At 54.8% G+C, this 18,550-nt stretch overlaps 1 protein-coding gene across 9 annotated transcripts in view; it reads left to right on the top strand.

Annotated features, from left to right (window-relative positions):
* The window catches only part of CTIF (cap binding complex dependent translation initiation factor), a 286,075-nt gene that overhangs the window by 144,280 nt on the left and 123,245 nt on the right, over nucleotides 1–18,550 (top strand). For all 9 annotated transcript variants that reach the window (XM_089305768.1, XM_051851239.3, XM_070050194.2 and 6 more), the window contains one exon: nucleotides 9,710–9,786. In XM_089305768.1, the coding sequence (XP_089161894.1) occupies nucleotides 9,710–9,786 (77 nt within the window). The remainder of the gene's footprint in view (nucleotides 1–9,709; nucleotides 9,787–18,550) is intronic.

The raw sequence follows: 18,550 nt of genomic DNA, 5'->3' as shown, positions 1-18,550 counted from the left end.
CTGGGCCAGTAACTCCATCCAGGTCTCCCAGGTGTGCATTAGCAGGAATCTGGAGGCAGGAGCCAGAGCCAGAGCCAGGAATTGAACCCGGGCACTCCAATGCCTGCCCCAGCTTTGCATGCACCTGGTAGGCTTTCCTGGGAGTGACAAGTGCCAGGTGTGGTCAGTAAGCAAGGCTGTGCAGAGGAGGAGGGGGCCGAAGTTTCTAAGAGGCCAGGGTGGAGAGCGGCTCTCCAGTCACCTGCGAGGTACTAAGGTGTGTCAGCAGGGACAGTGCAGGGCTGGGGCACAGGCCCCCTGCTGGGGACCTCCTGTCGCTCCCTGGGCCTGGACCAGGATCCTTAGCCTGCTTGTCCAAGCCCCACATTTCATGTTGCTCTGCCCTGGATAAAGGCTGGCATGAGTATTGTCTGTCCAGGTCTCCGCAGCCTGAGAGGGCCCCTAACGCACAAGGGGAAGACCTTCGTGTGTGTGTCTGTGTGTGTATGTGTGTGTGTGTGCGTGCACGCACTATGCTTTCTTCCTTTTCAAAGAGCTGCTGTGTGGAAGAAAGGAAATGAAAAGGAGCGAGTTAGGCTGGGATGACTTCTTTGACTCTGGTCCACAGTCATGGGCAGAGGCCACAGATGGTGGGAATTTTAGGAGGACGTGGGAAGGTGAGTGGACATGGGGTTGCATGAAGTTGCAGGACATGGACTGGAGCTCTGTGGGGCATTTCTGAACCTCCCTAAGGGCAGACAGATAGGGGGTCAGGCACAGCCCTCCCCTCCCCCTAGCCACCAACCTGTGGCGTGATGGGCAGGGTAGACTAGGCAGCCTTGAGCACTACCCTCTAGCAAGAGAAGAGATGAGCAGGGACGCCTGCCCACTGGGCCATGGCCAGGGCTACCCTGGGGTGACAGCTCGGACACCAGGCAGACATGGGGAGGGCTTCTGAGCCAGGGCCCAGCTGACAGCAGCTCATCATGTGGTCACAGGGAGGAACTGCCTGTCCCTGGCTGCAGAAATGGGCTGCCCCTCCAGGACGGGGGGAGACTTGCTCTCAGCCACTCCCGCTCGTTTCCTGGAGCTCAGGGTACATGGCCAGGCACACAGGGCCAGGGGTTGGGCAGGAGAGTCTCTGATGCCCCCAGGGGTGCAGCCTCCACATCTCTCTGTCTGATACCGCCGGCCTTGTGACATCACAGTTGAGAACCTGAGTCTTGAGACAGTAGACACTGGCCAGTGCGACTGATGGGGCAGCCGTGGACACTCCCCTATCCCTACTAAGCCTCTTCTTCCTCATCTGTAAAAAAAGGGTTGGGAATAAGTGGGCAGCCCGTGACCTACACAAAGACAGTGCTCTGTTTTGGAAAATCAAAACCACAATCAGAAGAGTAACACTTCGGACAGCCCAGGTGACTGCCACCGGGCTGCCCGTGTCAGCGTCTTGGGGCTGCCAGGACAAAGGGTCACCAATCTGAGTGGCTGAGTGTGACAGAAACTGCTCGCCTCCCAGTGCTGGGGACTGAGGGGCCAAGCTGAAGCCTCAGCAGGGCCACGCCCTCCCTGGAGGTGCAGGAAGATTCTGGTAGTGCCTGGCTGTGGTGGCGTCACCGCCATCTCCCCACGGTGTTTTCTGCCTGAGAGTGCCTGGCACCTTGATCACGTGGCCACCCCGCCCCAGCGTGACCTCATCCTAATCGCATCTGCAGCCTCCCGCTTCCCAAACCAGCCCACTCAGAGGTCCTGGGGGCTACGATGGCATCACAAGGACTAGGAGGGGGACACAGTTGCACCCGTCAATACCACCCGCGGACCCTCGGCTGGGAGGGGAGCTCAGACCCACAGGCACTGCATTGCTGGTGACAAACCACTTGTGCACCAGACGGCTCCTGAGGGCACACTGGCAACTCCAGCCAGCAGGCAGCAGAGGAGACCAATATCCTCAGCCCCTGGAAGGACCTGGCTGTGCTGGACGGCTGGTAGCTCTGCTGGGTCTCCAAGGAAGCACCCCACAGGGAGGGTGGGGCAACCTGGGTGCACACAGGCACTGCCCCGCACGCTGGTTCACCGGCTGCACTCAGCCCCACAGCGTAAGGTGGTCTGCAGACCCTGCCTTGGGCTGAGTGTGCGTGAGTGGCCCCAGCTGAGACCAAGAGCCCCTTCTGCGCCCACCACAGCCAGTGCCTTGATATTTGAGCAGGGGCCGTGCTCAGTGGAGCAGCGTTAGCCAAAATGAGGCCTCTGTTTTCTTTTCTTCCTTTTCCAGCAAATCTTGGGGTACTATCTCCTCTGCGCTGAGTGCCGTTCTGGTGCTGGGCAGAGCGTGGTCTACGAGACAGTTGACACATCCACCTCCTGCTGCCGGCCGGCTCTCAGACCCTGCTGTTTCTAGAGATTTGAGTCCCCGTCGGGGTGCACGGAATCGTAGGCCATTGATCGATGCAGGGCCTGCCCCTTGGCTCCAAGTCCCTGGCCCGATCTTGGCATCCACTGTTGGAGCAACCCCTATAGGATACGGCCTGGGGGTCCTGTCCTGGTACACACTTGGGGCCAGCAGCACTTGTTCAGCGCGGAGTATCAGATAGACTCCAGGCTGCCCCATGCCAAACAGGAGCCAGCTAGTGATGTTGAAGCCTGGATGGGGAAGCCACCAGGCAGGCCCAGGGCCATGGGCATGTGGCTGAGGGTGGCACTAAAGGGGGATGATGGGCCTTCAGGACCTGCATTCATTTCCTAGGGCTGCCAGAACAAGCTACCACACCCTGGTGGCTTAAAACCACAGGAGGGTACTGTCCCACAGTCCCAAAGGCCAGAGCAGCCAATGGGTCAGTAGGGCCAGGCTCCAGCCAATGCTCCAGGGAGTGCTCCTTTCTTCTCCTCTTCCAGCTTTTGTGGCTGCACAATTCCTTGGCATTCCTTGGCTTGTGTTGTGGCACTCCAAACACTGCCTCCATCTTCACATGCTCTCTGGCCCTCGGGGCTTCCTCTCTTTCTCCAAGTCCCGGCATCCTTCTTCTTCTAAGGACCCTGTCATTGGATTTATATTTGGATTGATTCCATCTGCAAAGAGCCTAATTCCAAAAGAGGTCACGTTGACAACCCCTACCCGGGGTTAGGACCCCAACAGATCTCTTGAGGGGATACAATTCAGCCCACTGCAGGGGTGAAGGGGACTATGCAGATGGTCCCAGGCTTAGGCTCTGTGGTCAGGAGCCCTGGTGCTGGTCGTCGGAGTGCCCAGTGCCTCCATCTCCCAGGGTGCCAGGTGCACCCCCACAGACTTGGCTGTGCCACCTGCATCATTGGCCAGCGGGTGAGGCTTGTAACACGTCAAGTCCTCTTTAATGGCCCTGCCAGATGCTTCAAGGCTCAGGCGTCACCCCCTTGTTGATCCTTCTTTCAAGTTAGAAGTCCTCTATGCTGCCAGAGACACTTGTTCAACTTCTACAGTGGCACGTGGCACATAGACTGACTTTCTTGTTTGTGTCCCCTTAACCTCTTCTAGGACTGGGACTGGATTGTACTCATCCTCTTGTTCTCCATCTGATACACTGGCACTTAGTGGGCCTTCAGTGCTTGTTGAGTGAGAGAGAACCAAGGATGGATGGATGGACGGATGGACAGAGAGATGGATGGATGGAAGGATGCGTGCATGGATGGATGGACAGACAGGTGGATGATGGATGGATGATGGTGGATTGACAGATGGACAACGAACGGATGGATGGATGATGGATGGTGGTGGATGGGGTCAACTCTTACCCTAACAGGTCTTTTCTGCCCATCCCCCTCCCCACCCCTGCTTGTCTCAGCCTTGTCTTGCCTTGTTTTCTGCACAGCAAGCCGTTGTTTATTGTTTTATATACTCACTTGTTATCGCTCTCCTTCACTGCGACGCTTGCTGTACCAGAGCATTTTTGCCTATTTTTCCACTCCTGTGGGTGGCGGGTAGGGTGTGTGGTATGGCGGAGGCTCAGTGCCCCCACCTCAGGGCAGCTGCTCCCAGGGCCGCCACACACCTGCTCTCTCTCCCGTGTTTGCTTTGCCCTTCCTCCCCACCCTCTCTCCCCTAGGCCTGAGATTTATTTTTTTATAGCTGTCATCTCAGGCCAAGGCTCTTGTACTCCCAGCCTGGGATTATTGACTGTCTGGGGCTAATGTTCTGGGGCCCGAGCTCCCCTGGGCCTGCCCTTAATCCCTCGGAAATACCCACTGCACCAGGCTGAGACTCAGCCCCAGCCTACCCGGAATGGGCCGATTTTACATAACGTGTTTTTGCAACCAGAGCAGTAATGTACTATGCCTCGGTACTGTGTCTTACGCCAGCACTGACCTCCAGGGTGGGAGTGTGTGTGTGTGTGTGTGTGTGCGTGCGTGTGCACACACACTGCACATGTGCTCTTCCAGGGCTGCATGTGGAAGGTGTGTTATCTTCCTCCCTCCCTGGAGGGGCTTGGTTTATGTAATCTGCCTGTCTCCCAGGCCCACTGAGTTACTGAATATGGTCAGAGGTTAGGTGGAGGGGGGACTGCAGCCGGGTCTCAGGGCCAGAGGGAGCATGGCTCTCACGTTAGAGAAGCTGAGGAAGAGCACCAGGGCCTCGCGGCAGTCCCTGGGTGCTACACAGGGCCAGGCGCAGACTGACTACGGGCACCGCTTCTCTCTTGCGTGGGGCAATGGGGCCGGGGGAGTCATACCTGGGCGGACATCCACATGAGGCTCTTTCAAAGCACAAGGCAATAGAAACAGAGGCCACCAGATACCCTTAAAGGACAATTCCAACAAGCCCCTGTAACTGCCCTACTCTCAGCTCTGGGGGATAGAGCCCACCTGAGAAGCAAGGAAGTCTCTCGGGTGCAAAGCCCGAATGCCGGGCCCCGGGTCAGGCCACCAGGAGCACGGATTCATGCTCCCTCCCAGATTCTCTGCTAGTCATTCCCATCGTGCGGCACAGGCCTCCCTCTGCAGCCCCGTCTTCCGGGTCATGTCCTAAGGCAGACTGAGTGAGTGATGATGGGGGGCACTAGTCACTGTGGCTTTATTATTATCTCCTCCCCCATCTTCTTCTTCTTAGCGCACGCTAATCCCTCCCCTGTCATATATAACCCCCAGATAGTGTTACCTGTGTTATTGAAATATAATTCCCCTAACGTCACATGCCGTGGTTTCTAGGAGATTCACCAGTTTTGTTGCCATCACTGCTGTCTAGCTCCAGACTGTTTTATCACCCCAAGAAGACACCCCGTCTCTGTTAGCCATCAATCCTATCAGCGCCTCCCCAGCCACTGATCTGCTTTCCAGGGCTGCAGACCCACCTATTCCAACCCGGTTGTGAGAACACAGTGCTGCAACGTTTGGTCTCTAATGAGCAGCCTCTTCCCTGAGCTTGCTGGTTTCAGCTGTGTTACAGTGTGCATCAGAACTTACTCCCTTTAAAAGATACAAAGAAAGATTTGTGGTTATTTATTTGAAAGACAGAGTGACCTGAGACAGAGACAGAGATCTTCCATCTGGTGATTTACTCCCCAAATGTCCAGAACGTCCGGGACCTGGCCAGGCTGAAGCCAGGAGCCTGGTACTCCATCCAGGTCTTCCAGATGCATTAACAGGGAGCTGGATCAGCAGCAAAGCAGCTGGGAGTCAAACTGGCTCTCTATTATGGGATGCTAGTGTCACTGGTGGCAGCTTAAGTCACCGCACCACAACGCCAGCCTGAAATTTACTTCCTTTTTCTGACATTGTGTGGCTACCCCACAATTTATCCGATCGTCAGCGGATGGACACTGTTGTTTGTACCTTGGGGCTCTTAGGAGTAGAGCTGCTATGAGTGTTCCTGTGTAGCCTTTGAAGAGTGTGCTGGCTGGCACAGCTGCCTGTCTGGCAGCAGGGGTGTGGGTCAGCACAGATCCTCTCCTTCTTCCTTCTCCTGGCTTTGTCTTTGTCCACTGCAGACCCCCAGAGGCCCTCGTTTTGTAGGAAGTGTGGGCAGCACAAGTTGTGCGTGTCTCTTGGTGTCAGTCTCTGGCTTGAGTTTGAGGAGCAGGGTGGCTGGTTGCAGAGGGTCCCTTGGTGAAGCTTGTGTCAATGCCATGCACACAGGAGGAAGTCCCTGGTGCCAGCAAATTCTGTGGAAAGTGTCCCAGGAAAGGGAGCAAGCACCATTCATGCATTTGTTCCCCAAGACGCCAAATTGAGGCTGGAGTCTGTCCCAGGAGGCCTTGGCAGTGCTGCTGTCCTCCATAGCCCTGGCCTTCTTGTTCCCAGGGAAGAAAGCCCTTCGAGGGCACAAGGCTTTGTTCTGTCCCCTTTGTCCCTAGCTTCAGCTGATTTCTGGCCTCCCTCAGGCTTCTGCCAGCCTCAGGCCCAAGAACACACCAGGTGGAAGTTCATCCACCCAGCACCCCAGCCTGGGCCCTCACCAGGCCCTTGGGCCTGTGCACAGTGTCACCATCATGGGAAAGGTGAGATGACACTGACGCTGACACTGGAGATGTTTGTGAGGCTTACTGGATACCAGGCATTCTTTGTTCCTTAAGTGTGTGTTACTCCGTGGGGCCTGATGGAGGCTGCTGTTCTGTCCCTTTTACAGAAGTGGGAGCAGAAGCACATACACATTGGGTTCTCAACTCCAAGTCGCACAGCCACCATCCAGTGTAGCTCCAGAGCCCCTGCTGCTGGCTACTGAGATAGTTTCGATTTGTACGTTGTGTCTCGTATCTCCTATGCGTTTTGCGGCATGCATGGGTAGTTGGGCTCCGAAGGCACAGCAGGGGCTTCATCGGAAGCCCTTAGTAGCCTGGTGAGCCCCATGGGGCTACACGGGGACCCCGGGACGAGTGGACAGCTCCCCAGTGCCACTGCCAGTGTGGCAGGGTCTGCACTGGGGACTCGGAGGCTCAGACCGAGGAGGCTGGCACCTCTCAGGCCCCTGTGGTGCCAGAGCTGCAGCCACTCCGTCTGCCCAGCCCCGTCTGCCCAGCCTCGGAGCCCAAGGTCCTGGCCTGGCCGCCAGCTCGGGAGGGAGCCTGGGCTTCCTGTCCATTGTCTACTTGGGGCACACCCAGTGCGTTCCTGAAGTGACCTGGAGGGGCTGGGAGGGAGGAGAGAGGGAGAGAGCAGGGAAGGGGCCGGCCCGGAGCTCATTCAAGGGGGAGAGGGGAAGCAGAGGTGAAGACTGGGTGTTTTCCTTGTTTGTGTTTTGTATTAAAGAAAACAAATGATATCCTTTGAGAAAACCATTAAACAAAGCACATCCTAAAGCCCTGGAGGCCCATTGTGGCTGCAGGAGCCGGAATCCATTCATGCCTTTCTGGCCAGACTGTTGGAGGCAGGAGAGGTGGGGGTGGGAGGGAGAGATGTTGCTAAAATGAATTTTGAAGTGTGTGGCTCCCTCCCTGAACTTCAGTAGGCCACTAGCCTGGGCAGCCAGAGCTCCAGGGTCCCTGTGTCCCCCATGGCTCGCTTTCTGCCTCTCACCCCTCTGGAGAGCTCCCTGGCACTGGCCAGTCCCAACACAGCCAGGGCTGTCCCAGTCCCCATGGCCTTCCCCCTGACCAAGGGGCCCTCCTTGTGGAGCCCCACTTCAGGGCTGGGAGCTCAGGGTCCTCTCTCCTTTGCTGACCTCCCGAGCCTCCTTCTCCCTGCCTGCAAAGTAGCAGCTTGGACCAAGTGGGCTCCCACTGACCAGCTTGTAGCAGACTGCCTCTGCCTCCTCTCTCATCCTGTGTGTGTCCAGAGCCTGCAGGTGGCATGGAGGTTGCACTCGGGGCCTATACCCAGGTGTCCTAGGCCCAAGCCAGACCACCCTTCCCTCAAGACCCCTGGGCCTAGGTACCCCCTCTTGTACCCTAGGCAGCCCATAACAGAAAGGCAGTGCTGTGCACCACAGCCCCGGCAAAGAACACCTTTCTCTTGGGGTTGGGGGTGGGATGAGAACAGAGCTGGCCGGCAGCCCAGCTGTGGCAGTCATTCTGCCCAGGCCTGACTTGCAGAGCTGGCCCCGTGTTTTAACTACAGGGTCTCCCTTAGCTGTGACAGCCATGTACAAATGGTGGCTGTCAGAAGGACAGTGTACGACAGATCATCCCTTGGAACTTTCTTCAGTCCCTCATTTAAATCTTATTTTTATAAACTTTGCATTTATTTTTCAATTTATTAGAAAGCCAGAGGAAGAGAGATAGCTTCCATCCATTGCTTTACTCCCTGAATACCCACAACAGCTACGGCTGGGCCAAGCCAAAACCAGGAGCCAAGAACTCGAGCCAGGTCTCCCACGTGGGTGGCAGAGAACCAACTACTTGAGCCATTTCCTGTTTCCTCCCAGGGTGTGCATTAGCAGGAAGCTAGATCAGAAGTGGAGGAGCCAGAGCTCGAACCAGGCACTCCGAGGTGGGATGCAGATATCCCAGATGATGTCTTAACCACTATGTCAGATGCCCTTTCCGTTTTTAAATTTAAAAAGACATTTAGCGGTTTGCATGTTTTTCTTAACTACTCCCCAGGCAGTATAAGCAAAGAGGATTTGGGATTTGGGGAGCCTGGAACAGGGTCAGGGGCACATGTCCCCTGCAGGAGGCTCAGGGATTGCAGACTTCACCTCCTTGGTCCCCTCCACAGCCCAGAGAAGACAGCTTGAGCAGTCCTGTTTGCTTAGGGTGCTTGAGATTCGAGAAGCGGCTTGTGCTCTGGTCAGTGGCCGCAGTACCGGCTCCCAGCTCAGTGGCTCCTTCTCTGCAAGACCATGAACCAGCTCATTTGCCCCCACCAACCTGAGCATCCTCATCTGTAATTTGCAGGCTCGGGTATAATGAATGCTAAGGTCTCTTTTGTCTCTACTGGTTTTCAAGGCTGTAATTCCAGGGGCCAGCATTGTACAGTGGGTTTATAAGCCACCACCTGGGACACCTGCATCACTATCAGAATGCCAGTTGGAGTCCCGGCTGCTCCGCTTCTGATCCAGCTTCCTGCTAGTGCTCCTGGGAGAGCAACAGATGATGGCTCAAGGATTTGGCTTCCTGCCACCCACATGGGAACCCTGCATAGAGTTCCTGGCTCCTGACTCCAGCCTGCTCCATTGCTGCTGTTGCAGACATTTGGGGGACTGAACAAGAAGATGGAAGAGCCCTCTTTCTCTCTTTCTCTGTCTGTCTCTGTCACTCTGCCTTTCAAATTAATAAATATTTTAAAAAGATTTATTTATCTATTTGAAAGGCAGAGTTACACACAGAGAGAGGGAGAAAGAGAGAAAAGTCTTCCATCTGCTGGTTCACTCCCCAAGTGGCCGCAGTGGCTGGAGCTGGTCCAGTCCAAAACCAGAAGCTTCATCCGGGTCTTCCACATGGGTACAGGGCTCCAAACACTTGGGCCATCTTCCAGTGCTTTCCCAGGTACATTAGCAGGGAGCTAGATGGGAAGTGGAACAGCCGGGACTTGAGCCGGTGCCCATATGGGATGCCGGCTGCAGGCAGCAGCTTCACTGGCTGCACCCCAATGCCGGCTCCCTCAAATTACTAAATCGTCGAGAGGGTGGGGGCTGTAATCCCAGCATTACGAAATTCATTGACTCTAGTGTTTTCCATTCTCTAGTCTGGTTGATGACTGGAGCCTAGTCCCTCCAACCTTGGATTTCCTTCTGTCCTAGATGCCGTTGTAGTTAGCGCAGTTCCGCGCATTCCCTACTGCCTTTCAGATGTCGCTCATGGTCTCGCTTCTTCCCCCAACACAGGGCTACCACCCGATGCCCCACGAGGTGGAGATCGCTCACACCAAGAAGCTGTTCCGGAGGCGGAGGAACGATCGGAGGTAGGAGAACCGCGGCGTGAGCGTGGGTTTGCTGTCCCTGCGTCGGTGTCTGCAGCTCCGTCACTTCTGGCTGCGTTCTGCCTTTCTCAGTCACCAGCTGATACCTGTGGGATGAGGCTGGCGGCACCAATGCCTGTTACCAAGTGGGGATTCCTGCCTGGGCGGCGGTGGCAGCTCCACTTCCCTCGTTGTCCCAGGGACTGAATCCCTTCAGGAATCCGGCTGAGACCTGGCCGTGCCTGCCTCCTCTTCCATGGGGTCAGCACCCAGACTTTGCAGTTCAGGAGGAGAAATGCCGTCTCCCCCCCTTGACCTCGGCATGGCAACAGCTGTCCCCATAATCACAACTGCCAGTTGCCTGTTTTGAGACATGACCTCCAGGAGGCTCCTGGAGCTCACAAGTCCAAGGGTGCCCGTCTGTCTGCCTCCCTGGTCACTGGGAGCTGTCCCTGGTGTGTGACAGGCGGCACACAGATGAGCAATGGCACGTGCTGCTGACACTGTGCCTGGAAGAGCCCCCTTCAGCTAAGGCAGAAACCAGGCTCTCCCTAAGGGCTCGGAGTCCAGAGTGACCGCAAGGGACCAGGAGAAGTGTGAAGAGGGGGCCCTGGGCAGAAACGAGCGCCTGGGCCTGGCCATCCTGGGAGTGCGTGCACTTACTCTCTAAGAGACTTCCAGACCTGGGCAGATCACCATGCTGTGTCTTAGGTAAAACATTCCAGGTGTAGAACAGCGTTTGTCGTGCGCAGCCATTTGTATCCAGAGGGTGGGGGAAGGGTTGAGTCTATTTTTTGCTTGAATGTGCATACATTAAATTAAATTTCTGGATAGAAATACTAAAAAAAAAAAAAAAAAAAAAAAAAAAAGACTTATGCCTGAGGAATAAAAATGAGGTGTTCCCCTATAAGGAATTTCTTTTTAAATAAAGGTGCTGGTTTGTGGTTTTACCTTTCACGAACAGAGAAGGGTCTCAGAGAGTCTAGAACAGCCTCTGAGCTGGCTAGCTGCTCCAGAAAACAAGGTGTGCCTGCTCTTCGGGCTGGCCAGCCCCCTCCTTGAGCCCCAGGGTTGTAGTTCACTGACAGGTGTCTGTGCGCCTTCACGCTACCCGCAAGCCCTGGGCAAGCAGCATTAGGAGGTGGCCGCAACTCAGGGTGGTGGAAGACAGGGAGCCCAGGGTGCCTTGTGATCTGCTGGTGGCTTTACTGGGTCTGAAAACATGCACCGGGAACAGCACGTGTCCAGCCAGCCGGGGAAGGGCAGCCCTGGCTTAGGAAGTAGAACCTCCAGGCATCAGAAGGGAAAGTGGAGACGAGAGAGCGGGACCGAGCCCTGTTCCTGCCTGGGCCCGAGCAGGGGTCATGGCATTGTGTGTGCTGCCTTCCTAGTGAGCAGCATGACTGAAGGCGATTCCTGATTTCTGCTGAAGGCAGGAGGAGTGGCGTTTGCAGAGCCTGGGGAGAGGATGAAGAGAACAAAGGATTTGTGTCCCCAGCCCCCGTGGTCCCTGGTGGCAGCAAAGACTCAGAGTAGGACTCAGAGGTGTGCAGAGTCCCCAAGCTTTCAAATGAGGAGTCACCCACTGACTGCTCTCCAAGCCCTGGAGCCAGCGTCCAGGTCAGCGCACATGTCCGCTCTGGGCCAGGTGGCCTTGCTCCGCAGGAGTCGCCTGGACAGTGGCCGGGCTCCGGAAGGCAGCAGCGTGACCCAGGAATGTAGGAAGAGGCGCCCGCCCGCCATGGGAGGCCTGGGAAGCCGACCTTCCGCTGAGCCCGCTCTCGATAACCAGTGCCTGCGTGAGCTCAGCACACCTCAGAGGATGTGCGCTGGGCCAGCGTCCAAAGCAGGCCATAAAGATGATTAAGGGACGGAAAGTATGTCCTGAGAGGAGGGCTCCAGGGCTGGGGCCAGGGAGTGCAGCCCAGCAGGAAAAGAACAGCCGCACCGTGAAACCCGTGGAAGATTGATATGGAGGCCTGAGGGCGGCTGCCTCGTGTTCCCAGGGCCCCGAACCAGAGGAAGTCAGCCCCAGCACGGGAGCAGAGTTTTTAGCGGCACCAAAGACAGACTGGAGGAGCGCATGTCTGCCCTGGCCACGGCGCTCAGCCGTGCACTGGGCGTGCTGCATGTGCCGGCCGGCACGGCAGCCCCACTCCCACGACACACTACGTGCAGTCCATCACTCACAGCCGAGCGCAGTCATGGAGACCCCAGGCAAGGGGTGGGGGGGCTTTCAGGAGAAGAACAGGCAATTGTACATTTAAGGACCTCACTGGCTAAAAGCAGGGGGCTTCTAAGTGCTTCTTGGGAAATCACGCAACTCGGTCATTCAATGAGTAGCTGGCGAATAGTGCCAGGTCGGCCCCTGACCCAGCTGGCGACTGATGGCAGTGGCCTTGCTGAGTCTTAGACCTTTATATTTGACCTTGATCATGAACACTTCTGTACAGCGGGTTAACTTTCCTAAGATTGTGGGCTGAACCCCCACGAAGGGGCTTGAGTTCCCCAGGCACACCAGCTGGCCAGGGCAGAGGTGACCAGACTCGGGCATCTGCGCTATGCCTCTGATCTCACCCTCTGTCCCGTGAAGGGAGTGGCCAGCGGAATCGGGATCCCCCAGTGTCTCTGTGACTCCTTGGAACGCCTGCAAGAGTCGGTGGCTTCTGTCTTCCTGTGAATGACGGAGGTGGTGTCCGATAGCTACATGTAGCTCCTTAGAGCGTGGGCACGTGGCTGACCCTGGAGTGCGTGACTCCCCACAGCCTGGCACACGTGTTTTCAAATGGGGGCCCCAAATCCTAGTTTTCACAGAAGTCCACATCATATCGCAGCCCTAGCTGGACCGTCTGGGGATTTTGTGTGTACTTGCGGCTTTTGTTTAAGTCTGAGACCAGCAGCGTGCTGAATCAGTCTCATGCCCTGGAATTAGAAGCGGCATACGAGCCTCACCTCCTCAACTCATAACTCTGGGATCTTGCCTAATCACTTTACATCCTGAAAGCTCTATTTCCTCTTCTGTAAAATGGGTCCACTAATTGGAAGGCTTAAATGAGCTGACTCTGTAAATCACCTACAAAAGGGCTTGGAGCCAGCCCACTCTGCAGGCCAGGGAGGGTAGCTCCAATTCCCCGGGGGTATTTCAAGGTGAGTGTCGTGGGGATGTCCATGGCAAGGGCTGGGCATGCAACCACACTCCCAATAGCCTTGCCCATGCTCGCCGCAGGGACAGGGCACCAGAGTCCATCATCCCCCCTTCTCTTGGATCCACTTTGAAAGCTCCGCCCCCAGGGTCTCTGAGATGAAAACGGGACAGTTCAAAGGTTTCCTGCTCAAGAATGTCCTCGAGATCTGTGCAGCTGTTTATTCTTGGAAACTAGCAGAGGACACTGGACGGCTTCAGAAGTCACGCACTTTCGTGATGTATATCCTACACGGGTGTGCCTTGCGCCCCCAGAGAGCGACCTGCACAGCAGGACACCTGCTGCTTAGGAGGGGGCCGTGGAACTTTGTCTCTCTCCCCTCAGAGCTCTCTGCCCCCGACATGTAGACCTCGGTGATTGAAGCCCTGGCTCACGGCCTCTGTTGACCTTGACCTTCCCCTGACCCCAACCTGGCTCCATATACGAGATGAACAAACTGAGGCCATGAGCGCATGCCGTCATCTCTGCTCCCTGGGAAACAGACTCTGAGATGTAAGTTTGAGGCAGGATGAGTCCCTGTTGAAGGAGGGGGAGGGGAGGAGAGGAGAGGATGCAGGGGTGGCAGAGAGAAGTTGTGCAGTGATGCAGCCTTGCCAGGGAGTCCAACCCTACCGGGAGCTCTGAAACTGGAGTGACTTTTTAGAGTTGTCCCAAGATGGAGAAAAGGGACAGGACTTGGGTCCAATGGCTGGGTCCTGGGTCCAGTGGCTATCGGATGGGACTGCCTGGGGAAGAGGGTGTGACTTTGGGTTGGACTGGGCAGTTTGTGAGGGGCGGGGAGTTTCTAGGGAGGGAGTGGGCAGCACAGTGCAGCTCTGGCAAGAGTGCAAGGTGTGATCCCTGCACCCCAGGCCTGAGGCTTGCACAGCGTCTCTCCCACTCCAGAACCAACCAGAACGCCGTGCCTGACTGTCCAGCACCTGCATGTTCACGTGCAGAAGGTTCGGAACAAGGAACCATCAGCAGGGCGGTTCTGGAATGCTTCCTGGAGGAAGCAGGGCTTGAACCACCGAGACACAAGGAGGATTTGGAAGGGAGGAGGGTGGGCATCAGAATGAGGGCAGTGGGGCCGGCACTGTGGCGTAGCAGGTAAAGCCGCCGCCTGCAGTGCCGGCATCCCATGTGGATGCCAGTTCAAGATCTGGCTGCTCCACTTCTGATCCAGCTCTCAGCTATGGCCTGGGAAAGCAGTGGAAGATGGCCCAAGTGTTTGGAGCCCTGCACCCACATGGGAGACCCAGAAGAAGCTCCTGATTCCTGGCTTCAGATTGGCGCAGCTCTGGCCATTGCGGCCATCTGGGGAGTGAACCAGCAGATGGAAGACTTCTCTCTGTCTCTCTGCCTCTGGCTCTTTGTAACTCTGCCTTTCAAATCAATAAATCTTAAAAAAAAAAAAATGAGAAGAGTGTGAATGCAGCAGGTGCAAGAACCCACCTTCCCCAGGAGTTGCCCCTGTACAGCTCCCTGGAAACAGGGCCTGCTGGAGCTCACAGAGGCCACAGCCCTCAACTGAACCAAACAGAAAGGAAAGCCGGAGCCTGCTGGCTCCTGACAGTGCCCAGCCCAGGCTGTTAGAAGTCTCAGAAGAGCACGCAGGCTCCAAAGCCCAGCCTCTTAACAGTCAGAGTCAGGAGGCTAATGGAGACATTAGCGATCCATCATATGATGCCTGTGCAGCCAGGGAGACAGGAGAGCAACCCCCAAATTAATTTGTTTCATTAAGTGAAGTCTCAGGACAGTTAATTCACTCCTTGTGCAAAGCTGATTGAAAGGAAGAAGGAGAGAATCCCTTGGCCACCCCAGCTGGTGAGCGAGCCACCCCCTGGGTGGAGTTGGGTGCGCGCTGCTGGGTGGTCACAGCCTCCGGCAGCTCTTGCCGCCTCTGTCCTACCATTGACTATAGCTTGGTGTCCTCTGATTACAGAACCAATTAAGAACCCTGTTCTCCCTCTCTTCCTCTTGCCAACAGGTACCCAAGTCAGATTTGATTTTGTAAGCTCTCTGTGACACCATGAAAGTCACTAATAAAGAACCAAAAAGATATCTGTAATTAGTGATCATAAGTATGCAACTCATGAGTATACTAAAAATTACTCAATAATACTTTAAAGGGGTAAATTTGTGGTGTGTGGGTTTTATCTTTAAAAAGTTTTTTAATGAATAGGGCAGATCCCAGGATAGAGTGATATGGCAAGGCCCCCTGACAATGTTGATGTCTACTGGGTTCCCTAAATGTTCCAGGCTAGTAACCTTTTCAAGAAAGACATAGATTTGTTCTGGCCACTACTAGTCCAGAACCTGTGCACACTAGTAGGGGCCACCTGTCTCCTCTCAACCTAGGTATTGGGAAATCTCTTTGGGAGAAAAGATCTCTGTATTTTCCCAACCTTTTTTGTTGAACAATGACCTCTTTTATTTATTTAAGTATTTATGACATGTTTACTTATTTATTTAGCAAGAGTGTATGCTTCCACCCACTGGTTCATTCTGCAAACACCCACAATGGTCTCTGACTGGAACCAAAGCCAAGACTTGGGAATTCAATCTGGGACTCCCACATGGGTGACAGGGACCCAAGTAATTCTGCCATCACCTGCTGCCTCCCACAGAGTACACATTAGCAGGAAGCTGGAATCAGAAGCCAGAGCTGGGACTTCAACCCAGGCATTCTGACATGTGACATGGGCAACGCAACTGCTGTTTCAACTGCTAGGCTAAATGCTTACCCTGTTTATCCAAGTTTTAAAAATTGAAGTACAAGGGCCAGCCCTGTGGCTTAGTAGGGTAAGCCTTCCCCTGTGGCACTGGCATCCCATATGGGTACCAGTTCAAGCCCTGGCTGCTCCACTTCCATTCCAGCTCTCTGCTATGGCCTGGAAAAGCAATGGAAGATGGCCCATGTACTTGGACCCCTGCACCCACATGAGAGACCCAGAAGAAGCTCCTGGCTCCTGGCTTTGGATCGGCCCAGCTCCAGCCATTGTGGCCATTTGGGGAGTGAACCAGCGGTGTGTCTCTCCCTGCCTCTGTCTGTAACTCTGCCTCTCAAATAAATAAATAAATCTTAAAAAAAAAAAAAAAAAAAAACTAAGAAAATTGAAGTACCTATAACACGGCTACAGTCTCTAGCACTTTGTTTTGCATCAATCAGGGTTCTGCAGAGAAACACAACCAATAGACAGGAACACACACACACATGGAGAGAGAGAGAGAGAGAGAGAGAGAGGTGGAACTTGGCTCATGAGACTGCAGAAGCCAAGAAGTCCCGCCACCTGCCATCTGCTGCAAGCTGGAAGACCAGGAAACCCAAAGTAACTCCATCCCAATCCGAAGGCCAAGAACCAGGATTTCTCAAGTCCAAGGGCAGAAGGAGATGAATATCCCAGCTCCAGAACAAGAGGGCACATTCTCCCTTCCTCTGTGATTCCATCCAGGCCCTCAGCAGATTGGAGGCTGCCTGCCTGTTCCAACGAGGTCCGCTAATTCAAGTGCCAGTTTCTCCCAGAAGCACCCTCACAGATGCACCCAGAAGTCCTATTTTACCAGCTACCTGGGCTTGGCTTAGCCCAGTCACATGGACACCTGGAGGCAACTAGTGCATCTGTTCTGCAGGACGCTCAGACAAGCTCAGGGGGCACTAAGGCCCACGTGAAGGGTTCTCTTATCCCAACACCAATACATCCTATTGCTGCATCTGCTTTTCTGAGCCTGCGTTTGCTACATGACAGGAGACAAACTTGGACTTGATTTTTCCCACCCTTTAACTTTTGCCATCTCCACCATCTATGGCCTCTTACATCCCTCTGCCTTCTCCCTGTAGATACAGAGACATAACTTTAGAATTATCGTTAATATTTACTGCTCTGACAACTCTCCCCCAGGCTCTGGACATCATCACTGACAGGGGACGCCACTCCTTCCATTCTTTTTATTTTTCATTTGTATCTATTTACTGTCATTTTATATGAAATGCAGAGACAGACAGAGATCTTTCTTCCACAGATTCACACCCCAAATGGCTGCAACAGCCAGGACTGCACCAGACCAAAGCCAGAAGCCAGGAACTCCATCTGGGTCTCCCATATGGGTAGCTGGGACCCAAGGATGCACGTTAGCAAGATGCTGGATCAGAAGCACAGTAGCCAGGACTCAATCCCAGACACTCAATATGGGGTGTAAGAGGCCCAAGCAGTAACTTAACCCTCTATACCCCTACACCTGTCCCACTCATTCCTGTCTGGAATCCCCCTTACCCTGCCTTTCACATCTGGGTCATGGGCAAGGGCCCTAAGGAACCTCTGTCTAACATCACAGCTGCTACCTGTTCCTTGAGCACCTCAGTCCACCCCATCAGTCCTGGGGCCTTCATCCCACAAGGATGTGTGGGAGCTGAGTGCCGCAGATCGTGTACACTAGGAGCGGATCAGGAATGAACTAATTGGACACCTGCCCCTATTCCTGGGCGCATGGACACAAATCGTTAAGTTAGCCCCTTTGGAAGCACAACCAATCCTCCTGACTCGTGGATTCTGTATTTGCAAATTTGCTAGTTGCTAATACCAAAATCAATACTCGGGATGTTTTTGCCATCATTCATTCACCAACACAGGCAGAGAAGTGAAAATTTCGAGTTACCCCACGCGCCGGATCCCAGCTGAGGCCACTCAAGGTGACACCTGCCTTTTTGTTTAACCCGGTCCATGAACAAGGATCCTTTGTTTCGTCTGTGTGGTGCCATGCTTTTCACAGTCCTAGGCTTGTTGTCGGTGACTCTGCTGTTTAGGCCAACCCCCAGCATGGAGCTGAAATGCCGTCTGGTGTTTCTAAGCCCAAGGAGGATGTGCTGTGCCTTCCAGAGAAACCGCGTGTGTTAGATCAGCTTTGTCTGCGTGTTACAATGTCGTTGGCTCTGTGTTCAATGTTAGCAGCTCAGCTGAAAGATGTGAGGTGTCTTTAAACTGGAACACACATAAAAAGAGGTCATGTACTGGTCACTTGGCAGCAAGGTTGGGTCCAGAGGTTTGCAGGAACCCAACCTGGGAGTGACTGCTCAGCATTTGCTAGCTCAGTGCTGGCGGCAGCTTTGTTCAAGGTGAACATTAACCGTGGTGGATGTGAGAAGCAGCCGTGCCTGCTCTTTGTGGCAGGGTGGAGAGATGCTGACTGTGAAAGGGGATGTTGTGAGCATTGGGGTTCGGGGCCTGAGTGACCTCTCCATTGGTCGTTGGTGGTGGAGGGCCGGAAGGACGAGATGTGGGGAGCCGGGGACACTTCCTCCTCTGGCCATTGCCCTCCTTGGCCTCGCTGAGCAGGCCACACTTCATTTGCACCACCGTGGGTGACACCATCACTGCCGCTCTCAGACAGCTCAGCCCTGCAGTGCCTGTCATGCACTGTCGTCAGGCGCCCGGGGACTGCGAGACAGATCCGTGCTCACGCTGCCCACGCTTTGTCTTTCCATCCCAGAAGGAAATTGCCCTCATTAAAGTCCCTGCTAAAGATAGATAAGAAAATGGGCCAGGCAGACCCCCACCCGGCAGGCAGCCCTGTCAGATTCAGAGCAA

This window comes from Oryctolagus cuniculus, chromosome 10 (assembly GCF_051225735.1).
Source record: "Oryctolagus cuniculus isolate XC-2025 breed Fujian yellow rabbit chromosome 10, ASM5122573v1, whole genome shotgun sequence".
Classification (NCBI taxonomy): Eukaryota; Metazoa; Chordata; class Mammalia; order Lagomorpha; family Leporidae; genus Oryctolagus; species Oryctolagus cuniculus.
The sequence above is the reverse complement of the archived record's forward strand: the minus strand, read 5'-3'. Positions and strand labels throughout refer to the sequence as shown.